The 22267-nt window shown below is 35.1% G+C and overlaps 1 protein-coding gene across 4 annotated transcripts in view; it reads left to right on the plus strand.

Annotated features, from left to right (window-relative positions):
- The window catches only part of SLC16A7 (solute carrier family 16 member 7), a 197992-nt gene extending 181881 nt beyond the window's left edge, over positions 1-16111 (plus strand). For 3 of the 4 annotated variants that reach the window (XM_040233115.1, XM_040233116.1, XM_040233117.1), the window contains 3 exons: positions 1681-1824; positions 7403-8218; positions 13470-14411. In XM_040233115.1, the coding sequence (XP_040089049.1) occupies positions 1681-1824; positions 7403-8218; positions 13470-13738 (1229 nt within the window). In that variant the 3' untranslated portion in view covers positions 13739-14411. Of the gene's footprint in view, positions 1-1680; positions 1825-7402; positions 8219-13469 lie in introns of all 4 variants that reach the window. The other variant, XM_040233114.1, reaches the window with a different exon arrangement.
- The last annotated feature ends 6156 nt before the right edge of the window (positions 16112-22267 follow it).

The following is a 22267-nucleotide window of genomic DNA, read 5'->3' on the forward strand; positions in this document are numbered from 1 at the left end:
ATCATGCAAAATGCCAGACTGGATGAAGCACAAGCTGGAAACAAGATTTCCGGGAGATATATCAATAACCTCAGATATGCAGATGACACCACCCTTATGGCAGAGAGCAAAGAGGAACTAAAGAGCCTTTCAATGAAAATGAAAGAAGAGAGTGAAAAACTTGGCTTAAAGCTCAACATTCAGAAAACGTAGATCATGGCATCTGGTCCCATCACTTCATGGCAAATAGATGGGGAAACCATGGAAACAGCGGCAGACTTTATTTCCTTGGGCTCCAAAATCACTGCAGATGGTGAGTGCAGCCATGAAATGAAAAGACATTTACTCCTTGGAAGAAAAGCTATGACCAACCTAGATAGCATATTAAAAAGCAGAGACATTACTTTGTCAACAAAGGTCTGTCTAGTCAAAGTTATGGTTTTTTCAGTAGTCATGTATGGATGTGAGATTTGGACCATAAAGAAAGCTGAATGCCAAAGAATTGATGCTTTTGAACTCTGGTGTTGGAGAAGACTCTTGAGAGTCCTGGGAATGCAAGATCAAACCAGTCAATCGTAAAGGAAATCAGTCCTGAATACTCATTGGAAGGACTGATGTTGAAGCTGAAACTCCAATACTTTGGCCACCTGATGCGAAGAATTGACTCATTTGAAAAGACCCTGATGCTGGGAAAGAATGAAGGTGAGAGAAGGGGATGACGGAGGATGAGATGGTTGGATGGCATCACTGACTCGATGGCCGTGAGTTTGAGTAAGCTCCAGGAGTTGGTGATGGACAGGGAAGCCTGGCGTGCTGCAGTCCATGGGGTCGCAAAGAGTCAGATATGACTGAGTGGCCAAACTGAAATGAATTCAAACATACCTAAGGCATGGAAGCAACATTACTACCCTTGGTGGCCCCTGATGAACAGGGATTGTTAAGAGACTGTCAGTATAAGAATCCTCATTTCTAATATAATGAGCTATGTAAACAGTTGGGGTCTTAATATAAAAAATATGGTATTAAAAAGTCATAGTGGGGTATAATAAAAAGAAAAACAAGTCAGCTTCAATTAAAGGCATATATCTGTGTGCCTAAATACACATTAGTCCAGAAAGTAAAATTCTAAGAGATAGATCATTTATATAATCCTTAAATTTTTGTTAAATAAATTTATCTGCATTTATTAAGATATTTAGGGCTTCCCCAATGGCTCAGCATTAAAGAATCTGCCTGCCAATACAGGAGACACGGGTTTGACCCCTGGGTCAGGAAAATCTCCTGGGGAAGGAAATGGCATTCCCCTCCAACGTTCTTGTTTAGGAAATCCCATGGACAGTGGAGCCTGGTGTGATACAGTCTATAGGGGATGCAAAAGAGTCAGATATGACTTAGAGATTAACAACAAGTTTACCTATGTCTCATTAAAAAGCTTTTCTGTCAGAAGTTGAATTATTATGGTCCTACCAAACTTGATATTAAACAATTCTAATTTATTATTTTATGTGCTTGTAGATATATGGGTAAAGACAACCAGTCAAATGGATTGGAAAGTACTGAAAAGTTTTCATGTTGTTCCGTATAAACTAATACTTTTCTTTGATCATTAAAATGTGTTTTCTCAACTTTCAAAATTAACATATGTTATAAATAAATAAATAACCCGCAACTGAATATTTCTTAACTTCTTCTCTACTTCAGGTCCTATAAGTAGCGTTTTGGTGAATAAATATGGTAGCCGGCCAGTGGTGATGGTAGGAGGTTTGTTATGCTGTCTGGGTATGGTCTCAGCCTCTTATAGTACCAATGTAGTAGAGCTTTACTTCACAATGGGATTAATTTGCGGTAAGTGGAGATTTGTTTTCAGCTTATTTTCTTCTTAACACTTCTACTGTTTGCAAAGTTCTGTCAGAAGCATGAGCAACAGAACATTCTTATTTTCTTTGATTTTTTTTTTTAATATCAGATGCTATATACTTTAAAGTATTGTCATCTGGTATGTTAAACTCCTGGCTATAGGCTGACCAATCAAACTAATTTCAAGAAATGGAAAAAGCAAGTTATCAGACATGTTATGGCTATGATATAAATGTCAAAAAGAAAATTTCTTTGGTTTGTTTTTACTGTTTCAACATTTAATCTTCAGGCCATGAAGGTGATAGTGTGGACACAGACTCTGGCATATAAATAGCTTCATTTAAAAAAATGCTTTCACTACTTATTACTATTAGTGTCTGACTGATCACTCATAATAGGTTAAAAATGGTGTCAAAAAGATGTTTCCTGGATTCATTGATTTAGCTTTAACATAGAATTGTTGCTCGTGTTCTGATTTGTGATTGAGCTCTGCATGAGCCTCCTTACCTTTTCTTACTAAAGGATTCTATTTAAAAATTTGAAAGACACATTTGTCACTAAACACAAATATTTTAAAATGAGTTCCTGTCATTTGGTTATAGTTGTTTCTTAAACATGTCTGTAGACTCTAGCTACCTGAATATGCACATTTGGAAAATATGATCTTTATTAGCTTCAACAGCAAATTGCACTACACAAATTTACACTCCCAAGTTTTAGAAAAATTAGACTTCAGTATATAAAGATATTTAATTATTTTCTTTTGCTCACAGATAAAAAGGTAAATATATTTTTTATGACTTTAAGTCAGTCTAACCTTGAATTAATGCATCATCTGATTGAAAAATTAGATGTATTGAAGCTTACAGTAATAGTGATGTTAAAATCCACTCTTTACAACCTATGGACAACTCTTCTTTTTTGACTTTGTAAAACATCTTTGACATTCTAAATGAGAATCTTCTTATATCTAAGAATTGTCATGGTGGAGAGAATACCGTTTCGTTTGTGAAGAAATACTAGGTACAGCTGACCTTGAACAACATGGATTTGAACTGCAGGGGTCTACTCTACTACTCAGTCCATAGTTGGTTGAATCCTAAGGCGAGCTGGCTATAAATGATACATAGATTTTTCAGCTGTGTAGAGGGTGAGCCTTAGACCCTACATTGTTCAACGGTCAGCCATATTTCATTTGGCCATAGAATTCAGGCTGGGCCCATGAAGTCATGTGTTAGGAAAAAGATGGTTTTGATGTTACTGTATCATAAATATCAATTGTATTTTATGTTATTCTAACTTCAGTTCCATTTATTTGAGTCTCAAAGGCTCTGGTGCTTCTAGTCAACCATTAAATATAACTATAAGAGATTTATCTTAAGTCATTATCAGCCAATATTTCTTGGTACTTGAAATCATTCAGGTCTAGCTTTTAAACCTAACTCAGCACATATTAGCTGTGTGATCGTGGATAAATACCCCTCCTTATGCCTCCATCTCTTTGTCTTTAAAATGGAAAAATGATAGCTCTTTCCTTTGGGAGGAAAAGGAAATATGTAGGAGGAGCCATACATTCATTTGTAAAGATAAACTATATATTCATTTGAACCATATATTCAATGAACTATATATTAATTCATTTGTTAAAAAAATGAATATATGATACTTTACAGAGTATCCAGGATTTTGTCACTTTTAAATAAATAATAACATATAATAATAATCATCACAACAACATTATACATCATCTTGGAGCTGTACACCTCACTTGATTTCAGCAAACCCTTTTATGTTCTTGTTGAAAGAACTGGAATTTAAGAAATCTAAGTATTTTGCCCAGTAGTACACATAAGTAAGTAGCTGAGACAGACTTAGATCTTTTCATTTCAAATGCCATGCTCCTTTTACCATGCCAAGTAGGAAATAGATGACCACAAACTCCTAAGGAGAACTTGCATTAACATGTGAAAGCAAAATTCCAGGTGACAGAATAGGGGCACAGGGAGGAAGATGGCATAGGTAAAGAAATTTGAACCTCAAAGCACAATTCCTGGGAATTTGAGTCCTTCCTCTTACAAGCTGCTGACAATAGTTTCATTACTTAGATGTTGGATTTACTGATAATTACACTCATTCTGCATATCTCACAAGTATGGCTAAGGTAGAATCAGAGCATATTGCCCTGTCAGAGCATATTGCCCTGATTACTGGTTCCTTCATATCAGTTTTTTGGAACACTATTCAGTTCAGTTCAGTTCAGTTGCTCAGTTGTGTCTGACTCTTTGCAACCCCATGAACCGCAGCATGCCAGGCCTCCCTGTCCATCATCAACTCCCACAGTCTACTGAAACTCATGTCCATTGAGGCGGCAATGCCATCCAACCATCTCATACTCTGTCATCCCCTTCTCTTCTTGCCCTCAATCATTCCCAGCATCAGGGTCTTTTCAAATGAGTCAGCTTTTCTATCAGGTGGCCAAAGTATTGGAGTTTCAGCTTCAATATTTTCTTCCAATGAACACCCAGGACTGATCTCCTTTAGGATGGACTGGTTGGATCTCCTTGAAGTCCAAGGGACTCTCAAGAGTCTTCTCCAACACCACAGTTCAAAAGCATCAATTCTTCCACACTCAGCTTTCTTTATACGCCAACTCTCACATCCATACATGACCACTGGAAAAACCATAGCCTTGACTAGACAGACCTTTGTTGGCAAAGTAATGTCTCTGCTTTTTAATATGCTGTCTAGGTTGGTGATAACATTCCTTCTAAGGAGTTAGTGTCTTTTAATTTCATGGCTGCAGTCACTATCTGCTATGAATTTGGAGTCCAAAAAACTAAAGTCTGCTGCTGTTTCCCGTTTCCCCATCTATTTATTGGCCATGAAGTGATGGAACTGGATGCCATGATCTTAGTTTTCTGAATGTTGAGCTTTAGGCCAACTTTTTCACTCTCCTCTTTCACTTTCATCAAGAGGCTCTTTAGTTCTTCTTCACTTTTTGCTGTAAGGGTGGTGTCATCTGCATATGGGAGGTTATTGATATTTCTCCTGGCAATCTTGATTCCACCTTGTGCTTCTTCTAGCCCAGCATTTCTCATCATGTACTCTGCATGTAAGTTAAATATACAGCCTTGATATACTCCTTTTCCTATTTGGAACCAGTCTTTTGTTCCATGTCCAGTTCTAACTGTTGCTTCCTGACCTGCATATAGGTTTCTCAAGAGGCAAGTCAGGTGGTCTGGTATTCCCATCTCTTTCAGAATTTTCCACAGTTTGTTGTGGTCCACACAGTCAAAGGGTTTGGCATAGTCAATAAAGCAGAAGTAGATCTTTTTCTGGAACTCTCTTGATTTTTGTATGATCCAACAGATGTTGGCAATTTGATCTCTGGTTCTTCTGCCTTTTCTAAAACCAGCTTGAACATCTGGAAGTTCACGGTTCACATATTGCTGGCACCTGGCTTGGAGAATTTTGAGCATTACTTTCCTAGCGTGTGAGATGAGTGCAATTGTACAATAGTTTGAGCATTCTTTGGCATTGCCTTTCTTTGGGATTGGAATGAAAACGGACCTTTTCCAGTCCTGTGGCCACTGCTGAGTTTTCCAAATTTGCTGGCATATTGAGTATAGCACTTTCACACCTACATCTTTCAGGATTTGAAATAGCTCAATTGGAATTCCATCACCTCCACTAGCTTTGCTCATAGTGATGCTTCCTAAGGCCCACTTGAATTCACACTCCAGGATGTCTGGCTCTAGGTGAGTGATCACACCATTGTGACTATCCGGGTCATGAAGATCTTTTTTGTACAGTTCTTCTGTGTATTCTTGCCACCTCTTCTTAATATCTTCTGCTCCTGTTAGATCCATACCATTTCTGTCCTTTATCGAGCCCATCTTTGCATGAAATGTTCCCTTGGTATTTTAACTTTCTTGAAGAGCTCTCTAGTCTTTCCCATTCTGTTGTTTTCCTCTATTTCTTTGGATTGATGGCTGAAGAAGGCTTTCTCATCTCTCCTTGCTATTCTTTGGAACTCTGCATTCAAATAGGCATATCCTTCCTTTCCTCCTTTGCTTTTCACTTCGCTTCTTTTCACAGCTATTTGTAAGTCTTCCCCAGACAGCCATTTTGCTTTTTTGCATTTCTTTTCCATGGGGACAGTCTTGATCCCTGTCTCCTGTAAAGTGTCATGACCCTTCATCCATAGTTCATCAGGCACTCTGTGTATCAGATCTAGTCCCTTAAATCTACTTCTCACTTCCACTGTATAATCATAAGGGATTTGATTTAGGTCATACCTGAATGGTCTAGTGATTTTCCCTGGTTTCTTCAATTTAAATCTGAATTTGGCAATAGGGAGTTCATGATCTGAGCCACAGTCAGCTGCTGGTCTTGTTTTTGCTGACTGTATAGAGCTTTTCCATCTTTGGCTGCAAATAATATAATCAATCTGAATACTATTATAAATATTAAATACAAATATTTGTATTAGAGATTTGCATTAAGTATCTGTTCAGAACCCAGTGTCTTCGAATCTAAATACTTAACCAATTTGCAATACTGTCTCAAATTTGCATAAATTGGTAAATGCCAAAGAATTCCTGCTTCTATAGATCCTAAATAATACAAAATCATGTCTAGGCTAAAGGGTAAAGAGAGGTAGTTTGTATAAATCACTTGTATTTACTTTTTTGTTTGTTTGTTTGTTTTATGTTTTTTGTGTGTGTGTGTGTGTATTTACTTTTTAAACAAACATTCATTTTTGTTGCCAGATAGTATCTTGATGAGCTAACTCAACACTGTCAAGGTGTCCCTAGACAGCAGAAACTTTTGACCCATATAAACAATCAGCTTAAAATTATTTTTTAGTTAATACACATTTACCTCTATAGTCATGAAATGTGGAATGTGAGGGATGAAGAACATGAAATTAATGGCATGAACTGACTACTCTTTTTTAGTATTTGTATAGCTTTGAAAGAAATACCTACAGGAGATCTAAGATTATTTGTAAACAACAACCTTTTTAATCTGTTTAGTCTATTCTGTACTGAAAAGAAAGTATTCATGTTTTAAACACACTCTTGCCCTCAAGGAAGATATCTATTCTCTGCATGTGTATATAAAGAGAGAGATTAGAGAGATTAATTTATTTATGAAATTAAGTGATTATGACTAAGAACTAATGAATTGTGTTCCAGTTTCAACCTATTCTCTGATTGTTGCAACATTAGAAGAAGTTCTTGGTTTTATTTTTGTGTTTTAAAAGGAAAGGGCTAACCAATACAGAATTGTAAAGTAAAATAAAAAATAAATTAATTAAAAAAAAAAAAAGGAAAGGGCTATGAAACAGTCTTGCATCTCAGATGTCTAGTTATGAGAACCTTTTTGTTTATGTGCTATCTTATTGATAATATGTAATTTTTAAATTTTTTAAATTTTTTACTTACTGTGTGCTATTGCCTTTTCATTCTACCATCTCCACTTGAATGTACATTTTGACAAGTGATTTCTTTTGTGAGTGGCATAATGTGTTTTTTTATTCCTTTTGCTTTGTTCTTTTTAGGTTTAGGTCTAGCCTTCAACCTGCAACCTGCCTTAACAATCATTGGCAAATACTTCTATAAGAAACGACCTGTAGCGAATGGCCTTGCAATGGCAGGAAGTCCTGTTTTCTTAAGTACATTGGCTCCTTTCAATCAGTACCTCCTTAATACTTATGGCTGGAAGGGAAGTTTCATGATTTTGGGAGGTTTACTATTGAACTGCTGTGTAGCTGGGTCCCTTATGAGACCTGTTGAACCCAAAGCAAGTACTGAGTCTAAAAATAAGATTGGTGTAAGCGAAACTGATTCCAGTGTGAAGAAAAGACAAAAAAAGTTATCAGTATGGGAAGAAACAAATAAATATTTAGATTTCTCCCTTTTTAAGCATAGGGGATTTCTGATATACTTATCTGGAAATGTCATTATGTTTCTGGGGTTCTTCGCCCCCGTTATATTCTTGGCTCCGTATGCTAAAGACAAAGGAATTGATGAGTATTCTGCAGCCTTCTTGCTCTCTGTTATGGCTTTTGTTGATATGTTTGCCAGACCTACTGTAGGACTTATTGCCAACTCCAGATTAATCCGACCCCGAATCCAGTACTTCTTCAGTTTCGCAGTGATGTTCACTGGAATCTGTCATCTCTTATGCGCACTGGCTGAGGACTACACAAGCCTGGTGGTGTATGCTGTATTTTTTGGCCTTGGATTTGGGAGTGTTAGCAGTGTCCTCTTTGAAACTCTCATGGACCTTGTTGGTGCTCAAAGATTTTCCAGTGCAGTGGGACTTGTCACAGTTGTGGAGTGTTGTCCTGTCCTCCTTGGTCCTCCTCTTGCTGGTAAGAATATTTATCATCAAAGAAAGCAAATAGCATAAAGTTAATATCCATTAGCTGAGACTTTCTTTGTAGTGTAAATGTGGTTTGTAATAATAGATATTAATACCCTAAAAGACTGTAGATGTGTTAATTTTAGCCTTATTATATCTTTTCAATTTCCTAATTAGTCTATTTTAGACAAAAATTACATTTATGGCCTGGTATTATGAACTTGAGAATTTAAATTAGACTGATAATTAGCCTGACTTGCAGATTTTTACCTATATCAACTTGTATTATTAAAAATATATCATATAAATAAAATATCATTTTATCATTGGTAAACAAATTTCTCTTGTTTTTTTAAAATAAGTCAAAAATTTGTTTTTTTATTTTTATTTTTTAAATATGTCAAAAATTTAAAGTAGTGCTCTCAAAAGGTTAAGGTCTCTTTTCCTATTGGAATATAATGGTTATACTAATATAGAACTTGTTACATGCTTAAGGAAGGAATACGTCTATAATATCACTGATCAGAATATATCAATAGGAATGCAAGAATGAAGAAAAGTTCAGTCAAAGCCATTTTCTTGATCAAATACTTATATCCCATATTTGTAACCTTTACCTTTAGATTTAAAAATCTAAAATACTGTCAGAGATGACTATAAATGTATCTGTGCTAAATTATCAAGTAAAGAGACTGAGTAAAGACACATGTGTACATTAATTTTTGAAGTGAAGACTTCGTTTAGTCTTAGACTTACATGTAATAAATATTAAATACTTTTTGTTGGCCTATCTTTTCTAGTAATCACTGTATCAGTTCAGTTCAGTTCAGTTCAGTCGCTCAGTCGTGACCGACTCTTTGCGACCCCATGAATCGCAGCACGCCAGGCCTCCCTGTTCATCACCATCTCCCAGAGTTCACTCAGACTCACGTCCATCGAGTCCATGATGCCATCCAGCCATCTCATCCTCTGTCATCCCCTTCTCCTCCTGCCCCCAATCCCTCCCAGCATCCGAGTCTTTTCCAATGAGTCAGCTCTTTGCATGAGGTGGCCAAAGTACTGGAGTTTCAGCTTTAACATCATTCCTTCCAAAGAAATCCCAGGGCTGATCTCCTTCAGAATGGACTGGTTGCATCTCCTTGCAGTCCAAGGGACTCTCAAGAGTCTTCTCCAACACCACAGTTCAAAAGCATCAATTCTTTGGCACTCAGCCTTCTTCACAGTCCAACTCTCACATCCATACATGACCACAGGAAAAACCATACCCTTGACTAGCCAGACCTTAGTCGGCAAAGTAATGTCTCTGCTTTTGAATATACTATCTGGGTTGGTCATTACTTTTCTTCCAAGGAGTAAGCATCTTTTAATTTCATGGCTGCACTCACCATCTGCAGTGATTTTGGAGCCCCAAAAAAGAAAGTCTGACACTGTTTCCACTGTTTCCCCATCTATTCCCCATGAAGTGATGGGACCGGATGCCATGATCTTAGTTTTAGTTTTCTGAATGTTGAGCTTTTAGCCAACTTTTACGCTCTCCTCTTTCACTTTCATCAAGAGGCTTTTTAGCTCAGCATTGCTTTAAATAATGCTAAATGTAGGTATTTACTTAGACCTCTTGGCCTGCCCCTAATTGTCACAAAAACTTCCAGCCATGCATGAATTTCTTTCATGTATATAAGGTCAGTGTTTAAACTCTTCCTACATGTAGTAGGAAATGAAGCAGGGCAAAGGCTAATAGAGTTTTGCCAAGAGAAAGCATTGGTCATAACAGATACCCTCTTCAAACAACATGAGAGAAGACTCTACAAATGGACATCACCAGATGGTCAACACTGAAATCAGATTGATTATATTATTTGCAGCTACAGATGGAGAAGCTCTATGCAGTCAGCAAAAACAAGACCAGAAGTTAACTGTGGCTCAGATCATGAACTCCTTATTGCCAAATTCAGACTTAAATTGAAGAAAGTGGGGAAAACCACTAGACCATTCAGGTATGACCTAAATCAAATCCCTTATGATTACAGTGGAAGTGAGAAATAGATTTAAGGGACTAGATCTGATAGACAGAGCACCTGATGAACTATGGACAGAGGTTCCTAACATTGTACAGGAGACAGGGATCAAGACCATCTCCATGGAAAAGAAATGTAAAAAAGCAAAATGGCTGTCTGAGGAGGCCTTACAAATAGCTGTGAAAAGAAGAGAAGTGAAAAGCAAAGGAGAAAAGGCAAGATATAAGCATCTGAATGCAGAGTTCCAAAGAATAGCAAGGAGAAATAAGAAAGCTTTCTTCAGCAATCAATGCAAAGAAATAGAGGAAAACAACAGAATGGGAAAGACTAGATCTCTTTAAGAAAATTAGAGATACCAAGGGAACATTTCATGCACAGATAGGCTCACTAAAGGCCAGAAATGGTATGAACCTAACAGAAGCAGAAGATATTAAGAAGAGGTGGCAAGCATACACAGAAGAACTATACAAAAAAAGATATTCACGACCCAGATAATCACAATGGTATGATCACTCACCTAGAGCCAGATATCCTAGAATGTGAAGTTAAGTGGGCTTTAGGAAGCCACACTACAAACAAAGCTAATAGAGGTGATAGAATCCCAGTTGACCTATTTCAAATCCTAAAAGATGATGCTGTAAAAAGTGCTGCACTCAATATGCCAGCAAATTTGGAAAACTCAGCAGTGGCCACAGGACTGGAAAAGGTCAGTCTTCACTCCAATCCCAAAGAAAGGCAATATCAAAGAATGCTCTGACTATCGCACAATTGCACTCATCTCAAACGCTAGGAAAGTAATGTTCAAAATTCTCCAAGCCAGGCTTCAGCAATACATGAACTGTGAACTTTCAGATGTTCAAGCTGGCTTTAGAAAAGGCAGAGGAACCAGAGATCAAATTGCCAACATCCGCTGTATCATCGAAAAAGCAAGAGAGTTCCAGAAAAACATCTATGTCTGGTTGATTGACTATCCCAAAGCCATTGACTGTGTGGATCACAATAAACTGTGGAAAATTCTGAAAGAGATGGGAATACCAGACCACCTGACTTGCCTCTTGAGAAACCTATATGCAGGTCAGGAAGCAACAGTTAGAACTGGACATGGAACAACAGACTGGTTCCAAATAGGAAAAGGAGTACGTCAAGGCTGTATATTGTCACCCTGCTCATTTAACTTATATGCAGAGTACATCATGAGAAACACTGGGCTGGAAGAAGCAAAAGCTGGAATCAAGATTGCTGGGAGAAATATCAATCACCTTAGATATGCAGATGACACCACCCTTATGGTACAAAGTGAAGAGGAACTGAATACCCTCTTGATGAAAGAGAAGAGTGAAAAAGCAGGCTTAAAATTCAACATTCAAAAAATGAAAATCATGGCATCCAGTTCCATCACTTCATGGCAAATAGATGGTGAAACAATGGAAACAGTGAAAGACTTTTGGGTAGGGGGGCTCCAAAAATCACTGCAGATGGTGAATACAGGCTTGAAATTAAAAGATGCTTGCTCCTTGGAAGAAAAGCTATGACCAACCTAGACAGTATATTAAATAGCAGAGACATTACTTTGTCAAGAAAGGTCTGTATGGTCAAAGCTCCGGTTTTTCCAGTAGTCATATATGGATATGAGAGCTGGACCATAAAGAAGGCTGAGCACAGAAGAATTGATGCTTTTGAGCTGCGGTGTTGGAGAAAACTCTTGAGAGTCCCTTGGACTGCAAAGTGATCCAACCAATCCATCATAAAGGAAATCAGTGTTGAATATTCATTGGAAGGACTGATGCTGAAGCTAAAGCTCCAATACTCTGGTCACCTGATGAGAAGAACTGACTCATTGGAAAAGACAGTGATGCTGGGAAAGATTGAAAGGCAGGAGAAGAAGGGGATGACAGAGGATGAGATGGTTGGATGGCCTCACTGACTGGATGGACATAAGTTTGAGCAAGCTCTGGGAGTTGGTGATGGACAGGGAAGGCTCGCATGCTGTGGTCCGTGGAGTCACAAAGAGTTAGACACTACTGAGCGACTGAACTGAACTAAATTCTAGTCAGAATGTTGGAAACTCTGACTAAACAAATAGGTCTGTTTCAGAATCAGCTGAATATGCATATGAAAAATAATTTGGGTTTGTTCCTACAAAATTTTGCAGTAATAACTATTGTTAAGAATTAAATGCTTGCATAAGCATGAGGCAAAACTAAATATAAACAATATAAGCTGTAGCTTGTTTAAAAGTCAATAAACCTTCCAATTATTTGGTACCAGGCTAGTTTTTCAATGTTCTCAATAATCAAATGGAGCAAAAACTTTCTCCCTGACTAGTTTGGCCTTAATAATTTAGATTTAGATAAAGTGAAAAACTATGATTAGTCCAAAAAGTGACACGACAGTTAACCAAGAGGTTCGGTGAAGCCATTTTACGGCATAGTTAAGAATATGAGATGCAAACAGACTTTGGTAAGATCCTAGTTTCTGCCACATTTGCTATGTAATCATGGTCGAAATATGTCATAGTGATTTTTTTAAGGATTAAATGCAAAATTACAAATAAAGTGTTTAGCCTAGTGCTAGGCATAGAGAAGTCATTTAGTAAATATTATGACCCATTAGGAATCTCATAAAAGCCTTTGACTTTCCCTAAAGAATGTAATGTATACTCTTTATAGAAAAGATAGGAAATATGGAAAGGATGAAGCAATCTCAATATATATGCTATAAATATATCCATATATATGTTTACATATGTAAATATGTATATATGTTTCTACATATGGAGGTTTAAAATGTATGTCATGTATGTATGAAAATATAGACAAATACAGATATACCTTGGAGAAGGAAATGGCAACCCACTCCAGTACTCTTGCCTGGAGAATCCCATGGAGGGAGGAGCCTGGTAGGCTACAGTCCGTGGGGTCGCAAAGAGTCAGACATGACTGAGCGACTTCACTTTCACTTTCACTTTCACAGATATACCTAGTTTGTCTTGGTAGCACACTTTTATTGAAGGCAACAACTTTCAATGCATTTCATATACTGTTAGTACAATGTAGTATGTGCCTCTGACATGCCTTTACTATGTATATGTGGAAGTCATAATCTAGAATATTTTTTTCTTTATTTAACTCTCATTTAGTATTAAATAAGAAATAGGTACACAGTGTGGAATGAATTTATTTGAAACTGTTATCCTTTTATGGCTGATTTATAATGCTGTCTTATAAAACACTCTTTGTCTCTTAGGTAAATTGGTGGATGAAACTGGACAATATAAATACATGTATTTGGCCTGTGGAGCTGTTGTGGTCCTAGCCAGTGTGTGGCTGCTCATCGGTAATGCTGCCAACTACAGATTGCTTGCAAGGGAAAAGAAGAGTATACATACCAAGGAAGCTCAAGAAACTGAACCCTTGAAGACATCTCAAAGTCCCAGCGTTAATATCAAAAGTGGCAAAACTGAAAAGTGGGAAGAAGCAGAGGTTAATTCCTCAGAAAGAGAAACGAATATTTAACAAGAATCATATCTCAGATTTCAGTGTTCCTAACTTTCTTAGGAGTATTTTTTTTTCAACATATTGGAAGATTTTTAGTTGAAGAGTCATAGTTAAGGATGGAGATGAGATTTTCCTTAATGACAAATTTTAAATGTTTGTCTTTAAAAACTTATTTGGGTAGTTAAAATTTGAGATTAAGCATATAAAGAATTCATGCATTGGGTTTATGTCCATACATGAGTCCGGTTGTGGTAGTTAAATGATTTTAAAATCTTCCAGTGACTTCTAGTCTTGGTTACAGAAATCTGAATTTCAAAATGCTGGTTTAAGTAGTTAGAAAGAGTATGTTTAATCCTATAAGAATACCCTCTCCACATTTCATTTTTTATTCAATATTAAAGTATGAAATGAAATTGAAGGAAATTAATTTTTTTCCTAAACATCTTCATACACACCAACTTTCATACACTTAAGAATGAGCAGACAAGATATCTGGAGAAAAAAGACAAGTTTAACAAGAATATTATCACTGTATATATATATTTAAATCCATGAAGAAAAAAATGCATTATATCTGCTTAGTACCTTATAATGTGGATGTTAGAGATAAGAACATGGGTGAAAATGAGGGTGCTCTTAATTTGAAAATGTAATTAACTGCTGTAAAACAAAAGCAATTGCATATATGAAATAAATTTGAAAAAAAGTAAAAACTCTATTTTTTAAATAATTCTTTCTGAGCCATGTCCAATTTGATCCATGCATGCACATGATTTCTTTGAGGGGGGCCATCAGTACCTGGTGCTAGTGAATAGAACCCTCAAATAATCAGAATTTACTAATAAGTAAATCAAATTAAAAATGTAAATAACTCCTAGCAATGAGCTATATCTTTTGATTTGAAAATCCAGAAAGTAATAAATAGAAACTTCTTTTAACCACACTTAGTCCAGAATATCTGTCTTACTAAGACACCAAAGTGGAATCAACTGAAATCTTGGTTGACTGACAAACAGGCAGAAATTTCGTTTTTCCCAACAGATAGTGGTGATAAGAGGGTTACTATTATGATTATTCCATCTGAATAAAGCTAAGAGTGGAAGGTACTTACAGTGAGTCCTCCAAGCTCTCTCATTTCCCTCCATTCACCAACATGCAAAAGCAAAAAACAGAAATCCAAAAAGGCTTTTCACTCAGCCACCAAAAATGTCTCATATTATAGGAAAGGAAGCAATAGAAATCCCACCCTCTACTAACTAGACTTCCTGCTGCCTGTAAACATAACTAAACCAGGACACTTAAAAAAGGCTTCTAGACCTGGAGGTTGTGTATGACTTTATATACACTTTTGAAGTGGAAATTTAGTTTATAACTTGATAGAAAGAAGATTGCAATATGGGAACCCAGATTAATTTAGCAGTTCCTCATTTTCATAACCATGTAAAAAATCTGGGACTGAATTGCTCTTGAATATAGAGGCATATGATAGATTTGTGAGTTCAGAACTAATAAATACCATTTTGAGTGATAAAGTACTTTTAAACAAGAAGCAGTGTATGCATTAGGTATAAAGGTATAAACATTCACCTTTATAAATCTGAAGTTTAAATTAAGATTGTGATTAATAAAAAACACTTAGCCTTTGATTATTGAATGTCATTCTTAAGATGTCAAAAGGATTTTGGCATTCTTACTTCTTACCATTGCAGTAGAGACAGATAAATAAGGAAATAAGTATTCTTATTTCCTTTAAGATTGTGCTTAGATACCAAACTTTTGTGATAATTAACACTAGGGATTTGATTTGTAAACTTTACATACTGTTTGAGCATGTAGCTTGTGTTTATCAAGTTGTATACAATTCCATATTTCATTTCACATGCACTTTTCTGCATGGAAAGAGGTATTTGTATTTTTAAAATATTGACTGAAACAATATGTGCCAATACCATAGGTAAATAAATCAGGGAAATCGTGACAGTATATAGTTGTTTTTAATTTAGCTTCATTCAATCTAGAATCTTGAATGAGCTGTTTCATATTATTAGTATGTTTGTATTCAACTCTGACTAGTCATAAGAAATGTGACATCATAAATTGTACAGTAGCTTTCCAATCTTAAACGTTTCCAAAAAATGTCTTGAATTCTCTGAAGATACATATTTAAATTAATACAGATAATAGATCCCTGGGGCAAGTAATGATCATGGGGTTTTAAAGGGCTAATTTATCACCTACCACTGGGTGCATTCCAGTGGTTTTCTCCATGGAAGGAGGTTTATTTACTTGCTGATGAGGTTCTTGTCAAGACAAAACCGATTTTTATTTGTTCTATGGCACTTTTATCATCTTCTTTAATTTCATTTCTAACATTGATTACATTAAATTGTTAAAAAAAAAAAAGGAAATTGAAATTGCACATTCAAAGCACATAATGTGAGGTATACAGTCATGCCTGCCAGTCATACTGCACAAAGTTACAAGTATGCATGCAGCTTAATTCTCATCCATAAATGTTGAAAATTAGAACATACTTGAACAGTGATATAAACACACTCAGGATTCAGAATTGTTCCAAGATAAAATAAATGTTTCAAGTTGTTTACTCTCTCAAATCAGTTAAACTTGTTAGAATATTTGCTGCTTGAACAGAACCTTTCAGAGACAGAGAAGAGAATGCCAACCTAGAACATTTATTATTATAAAGCTGCCTAAATGGAGTGGGAAATATAGTTGGCTTCTGTGTCTGTAGCAATGAGTGATTAGTGCAGAACACACTTCTTCCCCGAGGGAATGACAGGTTTTAGATGTTCAAGCTATCACAAAACAAAGTCAGAAACCATTAAAATCCCTTTTAGTCCATTTTCCTATTATGGAATTGTGCAGAAAGAAGGTTATCATAAACCTGGGTACCAAAATAATTCATTATCACTGGCTAGATTAAGACACCCAGTATTACTCACTGTTTAATCTTAAATATGTCTTCATTAATTTGTGAATTGAATACAGGGTATAGACATCTTGACACATGCCCAACCTCTTTTCTGGCTCTTTTTGGACCCAGTAAACACATATTTAAGAGACAGTGGGTCAGGCTCTAGTGTGCTTCATATTGGAAGACATGATATTTTCTCAGTGTGAATTGACTTGGCTCATAAATTTCACTTCATTAGTATTAATATGTTAGTTGCTCAGTCAAGTCAGACTCTGCGACCCCGTGGACTATAGCCTGTTAGGCTCCTCTGTCCATGGAATTCTCCAGGCAAGAATACTGGAGTGGGTAGCCATTCTCTTCTCCAGGGGATCTTCCCGACCCAGGAATTAAACCCAGGTGTCCTGTACTGCGGGCAGATTCCTTACCACTGAGCCACCAGGGAAGTGTTAATACCAAATTGTAACCACCTTATTTCATGGAGTCTCTCCTAGACACTAGAAAATACATAAAGTAATTTGGTTTGATATATTTGAATGTGCACTTTAAAAATTTAGGTATTTTTACTCATCCATCTCTGGCTGTACATGATAGTTTAGGATATAGGGGGAAAAAAGACCATAAGATGTACGTTGTAAATGTAAGTTTTTACATTGGTGTTATAAAATGTAGAGAGTTACTTAAACAGTTAATTGAAACTTATTTTCTATCCAAAAATACCTTTTAAAAACACCTTTACATGGACAGTGTTGCAAGCTCTTGCTATAAATAATCATGATAATTTAGGTTCAGATTAATAGGGGAAAAGAATGTAAAGTGGAAAGAGAACAGATATTTATATTTCCTGCATTATTCCTATTAAAACCTTTTAGTATTCAAATCAAATCGCAGATATTGTCATGATATAATAGATGAGTGAAACAAAACAAAAAGAGACATACCAAGAAGCTCAACAAATTACCTAAAGTTAAAAAGTAGTATGTGACAGAACCAGAACTAAAACTCAGGTTTACATAAAAGCGGAAAGAGTCCCTAGGGTGTTCACTGCCATACTGCCTGCCCATAGTAGCTATAGATACAAAAAAGTAGATAAATATAGATACAAAAAGATTAAACGCTATATGGTAAAACAGTGAGACTCTGCTGCAATTTGTGTTATGATTTAATTAGTGTTTATTAAAGACTGCATTTGCCATAACCTGAATATATGATTTCAAGTTGCCTACTTTTCTAGCCAATGCAAATTATTCCAAATAATGATAATGATTATATAATAGCCATAATTTCTTCAATGTGACATTTTTTGGAAAAAATAATGAAACATTTATAGTACTCAGGTATAATATATTTTCCCTGAGGTTGGGTTTAGAAGAAAAATGCTATTTTCTTTATGGATAAGTAATTCCCATTTAGTTGCTACTTATTATGACTCAAAAATAAAAGTACTTACTATGAAACAATATGTTCAGAATTATAAGTGATTCTTATAATGATTCTCACTTATAAGATTATCTTAGTGGTGAAAGTCTCTCAGTTGTGTCTGTCTCTTTGCAACCCCATAGACTGCAGCCCACCAGGCTCCTCTGTCCATGGAATTCTCCAGGCCAGAATACTGGACTAGGTAACCATTCCCTTCTCCAGGGGATTTTCCCAACGCAGGAACCCAGGTCTCCAGCATTGCAGGTGGATTCTTTACCATCTGAGACACCAGGAAAGTCCAAGATTATCTTAAGCCAACAAAAATTTGTAAAAAGCTTCTGAGATACATAGATTTGGTTCATCTACACAGAATTACACGACTTAATGCAACTGCCCCTATACCGTAACCAATTTGTCAAGTTTTCCTGAACATCTGTATTGTTATTCTCCTTTCTGTCCCTTTCTTCTAAAGGCAGAACAAATGCCATTATGTTTGTCTTCTTCTTCTAAACCTTTGGCATCCTTAGAACATTCTCTTTATCTCTGTTACAGATTGTTGTCATTTAGTCGCTAACTTATATTTGACTCTTAGTGCACATGTTGTGCTTCTAATGTCTTAGATCTTTCACAGTCACTCATGCTACATCTGGTGTTACTTGGTTTGCAGGAATGACTGTATTCCTGAAGTCAACAATGATACTTGTGGCTAAAACCAGTCATCTTCACCAATAAGGGAACTCATGTGAGTGTAGTCTTCAGGTTTCCTGGATGAGGAATATATTTTGTTGTTATGAAACTTCCTTATACATGATAAATAGATCATTAAACATGACTTTTAAGAATATAGAAAAATAGATCATCCTGTCCTTGACATTTACTATTCTGGATGCTTTCAACTTTCTTAAAGTGCCTGAACTTTTGAGAAACAGAGCTTACCATCACAACATAGCATCAATATATGTCACCCTGTAGGCTCATGGGTACCTCATAACAACTAGATTTTCACCATGACAATTCACAATGCCAAAGAGCATCAAAATCATTGAGATAAAAATTGAAATGATAATATATTCATTTTGCTTGATTTTAGGTTTTGATTTCTACATATCTCTCAAGTGCATGATCTCATGTTTGAGAAATGCACTTAAAACCTGAAAAGCTCAAATAATAATTAGTAATTAGTAAAAATTAGTAATTAATTATAGTACATATATAATCAAAATCATAAACTATCTTTACTGATTTTTTAAAATGAATAATTTTCTGATTTCACAGCCTTCTTCATAGTTCTGATTTTCTCTTCATTGTTATCAAATTGTACAGTTTAGGTCTGAATGCTTCGTGAGGTCCTATGATCTTGTCTGTCTTAGTCTTATGCTTTGCTTTCATTCTGTCTCACATATGTGCAGTTCATGAAAGAATTCTTATACCCATGGGAATCACAATTTTAGGTCTCTACCTTAAGAGGAAAAGGAGTATTGCAAAAATAATTCTTTAGTGGAGCATATGAAAAATTTTTTAGACCAAATATTGCTCCCAACCCCGTTCTGTGTATCTTCCTCCCTTTTTTCCTATGATTATTTTTTAAATAATTTTTAAAAATTATTATTCTTTCATCAATTTTTGTAATTTCTAGGCCAAATTCTCTAGCATTTTTATCTGATTATGGGCATTTTTAATATAGCATTTTTGTTTCTTTGGTGGGTTTAGTTATACTTACCCTACTTGTATGATCTTCCCGTTTTTCAGTCTTTATGTGTACTTGTTAATAAGATGAGTAAAATTTAGGAGTATTTCAGTAGGCAGTGAGTCTGTGATCCCAAATTCACTACCATATCAGCAAATACTTTTCTTCACATGGTAAAAAAAAAAAAAAATTGTTTCATTGTTTTTAATTCAAATATGGCAAAATAAGCTAGCCAGCTCTATATGAAAACATTGGTATTCAACATTATGTTAAGACATATATATGTGTAAATATATATCAAAAAAAGGTTCTGTTCAGATGAACAAAATAATGGGATTCTTATCCCATATGAAATTCAGGGTGAAATTTTGAAATGTTCTTATGACTAAGAGTTTTATTTTGAGTCTTTAGTTGTTTTTTTATATGATCTAAAAAATATTTTTAAATTAGACTCAGTTTATATAATTTGTTCATTTAAGTACAAGTTTCTGATGTATTATTTAATGGACTTTATTTTTCTGCCACATGCTACTTCTAACTAAAGATGAAATTTCTGGATTTGGTGAGAAAGGGTATGTAAACTAAAATGTTTATTTTCTAAGCATTAGATGCAATTATATTTTGATTTTTGCTGTATTTTGATTTTGATATATTAAAGTTAGGTTTGTTAGATATCAGCATTTTGACAGAATAAGACTAGAACAGATTAGGTCTTTGCCTAAACGTATATTTGTCCTCTGAGTAAATGCAGACTTGGAAATAAAACCAGGTCTTTTAACTTCTAGTTCACTTTTTTTTCTCCATTAGTCACCCTATTTGTAATAGTGAATTTTGTAGGCTGAACACATATTTTCCTTGAAACACATATTCTAACCTTACTTGATAAGTTTTTTATTTCCAAAATGAATACATTTCTCCTAATTGAATTGTACTTTGCAAAATGATGTTTATAAATTTAATTTGAAAAATATTTGCTATTTCCCACAGCAGAGAAGTCTGAGTGAATTGGACATAACTACTAAGATGAATGATTTTGCACAATATCTATTGTTACAGAAATCTGTGAGTCATTAAAATAATACTCACCATAACTTGTTTATAGAATCCATGTGTCAATATTCCATTAATTCTTTTTATTTCGCTTATATTCATGGTTTGTTTTAGAAGCATCATTCTCTTACGTGTTTCTCAAAGTATAACGCCAGAGCATAGAATGTGCAACATAAATTTGTTAAATTATTAATTTAAGAGAAATTTTTACTATTTTATATAACCTTGAGGAGAAGGAGCACCCCAGCAGTATTTGTTGATCTAAGAATCTGAAGATGAGCTAATGAAATTCATAGAATAAGATTTATCTAAAAAATTCTTGCCTTTTAAATGGTGATTTCACCTATTTAAACAATACTAAAATTTACAACAGATGTCTGCCAACAATAAGACTAGAGTTTATTTTTAGAGATACCATCTACTTTCAGCCTCTTCTTATCTAGATATTTCTAGACTTTTCCCTTTTGATTTCATTCCAGAAAAAAACAAAAAAGTACTTCTGAATACAAAATCCCTGGTGAAGGGAAAGAGTGGTTGCTATTAGGAATTCACTCAAAGTGTAAAAACAGTACTCTCGGTATTTGTTTGCCTATTTCATTAAGAATATTTACTCTAAGAACATAATTCAATAAAAGTTTTGATAAACTGATGTGTCACAATAAAATTTTTCAAAAACAAGGCCTTAAATACATTTGCTGTATCTGTGACATGTTTGGGTGTTCTTGGTTAGATTCAACTAAACTGACATCATAGTCAGTGACATGTTTGGATCTGTTTGGTTAGATACAGCTAACCTGATATCCAGATACTAAATGTTCATTGTCATTGTGTCATGGTGGGGTGGTGGTGTCTGCAGCTACAGTGAGTATGTCAGTGTAATATAAGGTCCTTTCTTTGTAATGATAAAAATGATGTCACACTTTACTAATGTATTAGCCATAGAAATTCCTTTGTTGAAGATGGAAGAGCAGGATCTTTTCAGATATTTACTAAACTTTACATTTGATTTCAAGCTTCTTATTTAAAAGCACATTCCTCCAAATATTTTAAACTAGCATGTTGATTTATATTTCTGATAATGAATAATTCCCCATTTTAAAAGAATTTTTGAAAACATTCTATTTACTATTTACATTTCTTCAACCCATGTTTTTTCTTATCCCATTATTACCTTTGGGCAAATATTAAAAGTAAGACTACTGGGATGAAAGTTATACCTAATGATGTTTCTTATAAGACAGACAAAGGCATTTCTTGGCAATAGCTTCATCTAGCTAAATTTTGCAAGAATTCTTCAGAGATTGGATTTAAGGGTTAATCTATAGAATTATTTTTTAAATATAAATTATATTTTAGGCTGTATTTTTATGATTTTTAAGTAATAAGATTTAAATGTAGTTGGTTCTGTAGGCATCCTCAAGACCACTATCATACTGTCACATGGTCTATCAACTGTAAA

This window comes from Oryx dammah, unplaced genomic scaffold (genome assembly GCF_014754425.2).
Source record: "Oryx dammah isolate SB20612 unplaced genomic scaffold, SCBI_Odam_1.1 HiC_scaffold_29, whole genome shotgun sequence".
In the NCBI taxonomy this organism is placed as follows: Eukaryota; Metazoa; Chordata; class Mammalia; order Artiodactyla; family Bovidae; genus Oryx; species Oryx dammah.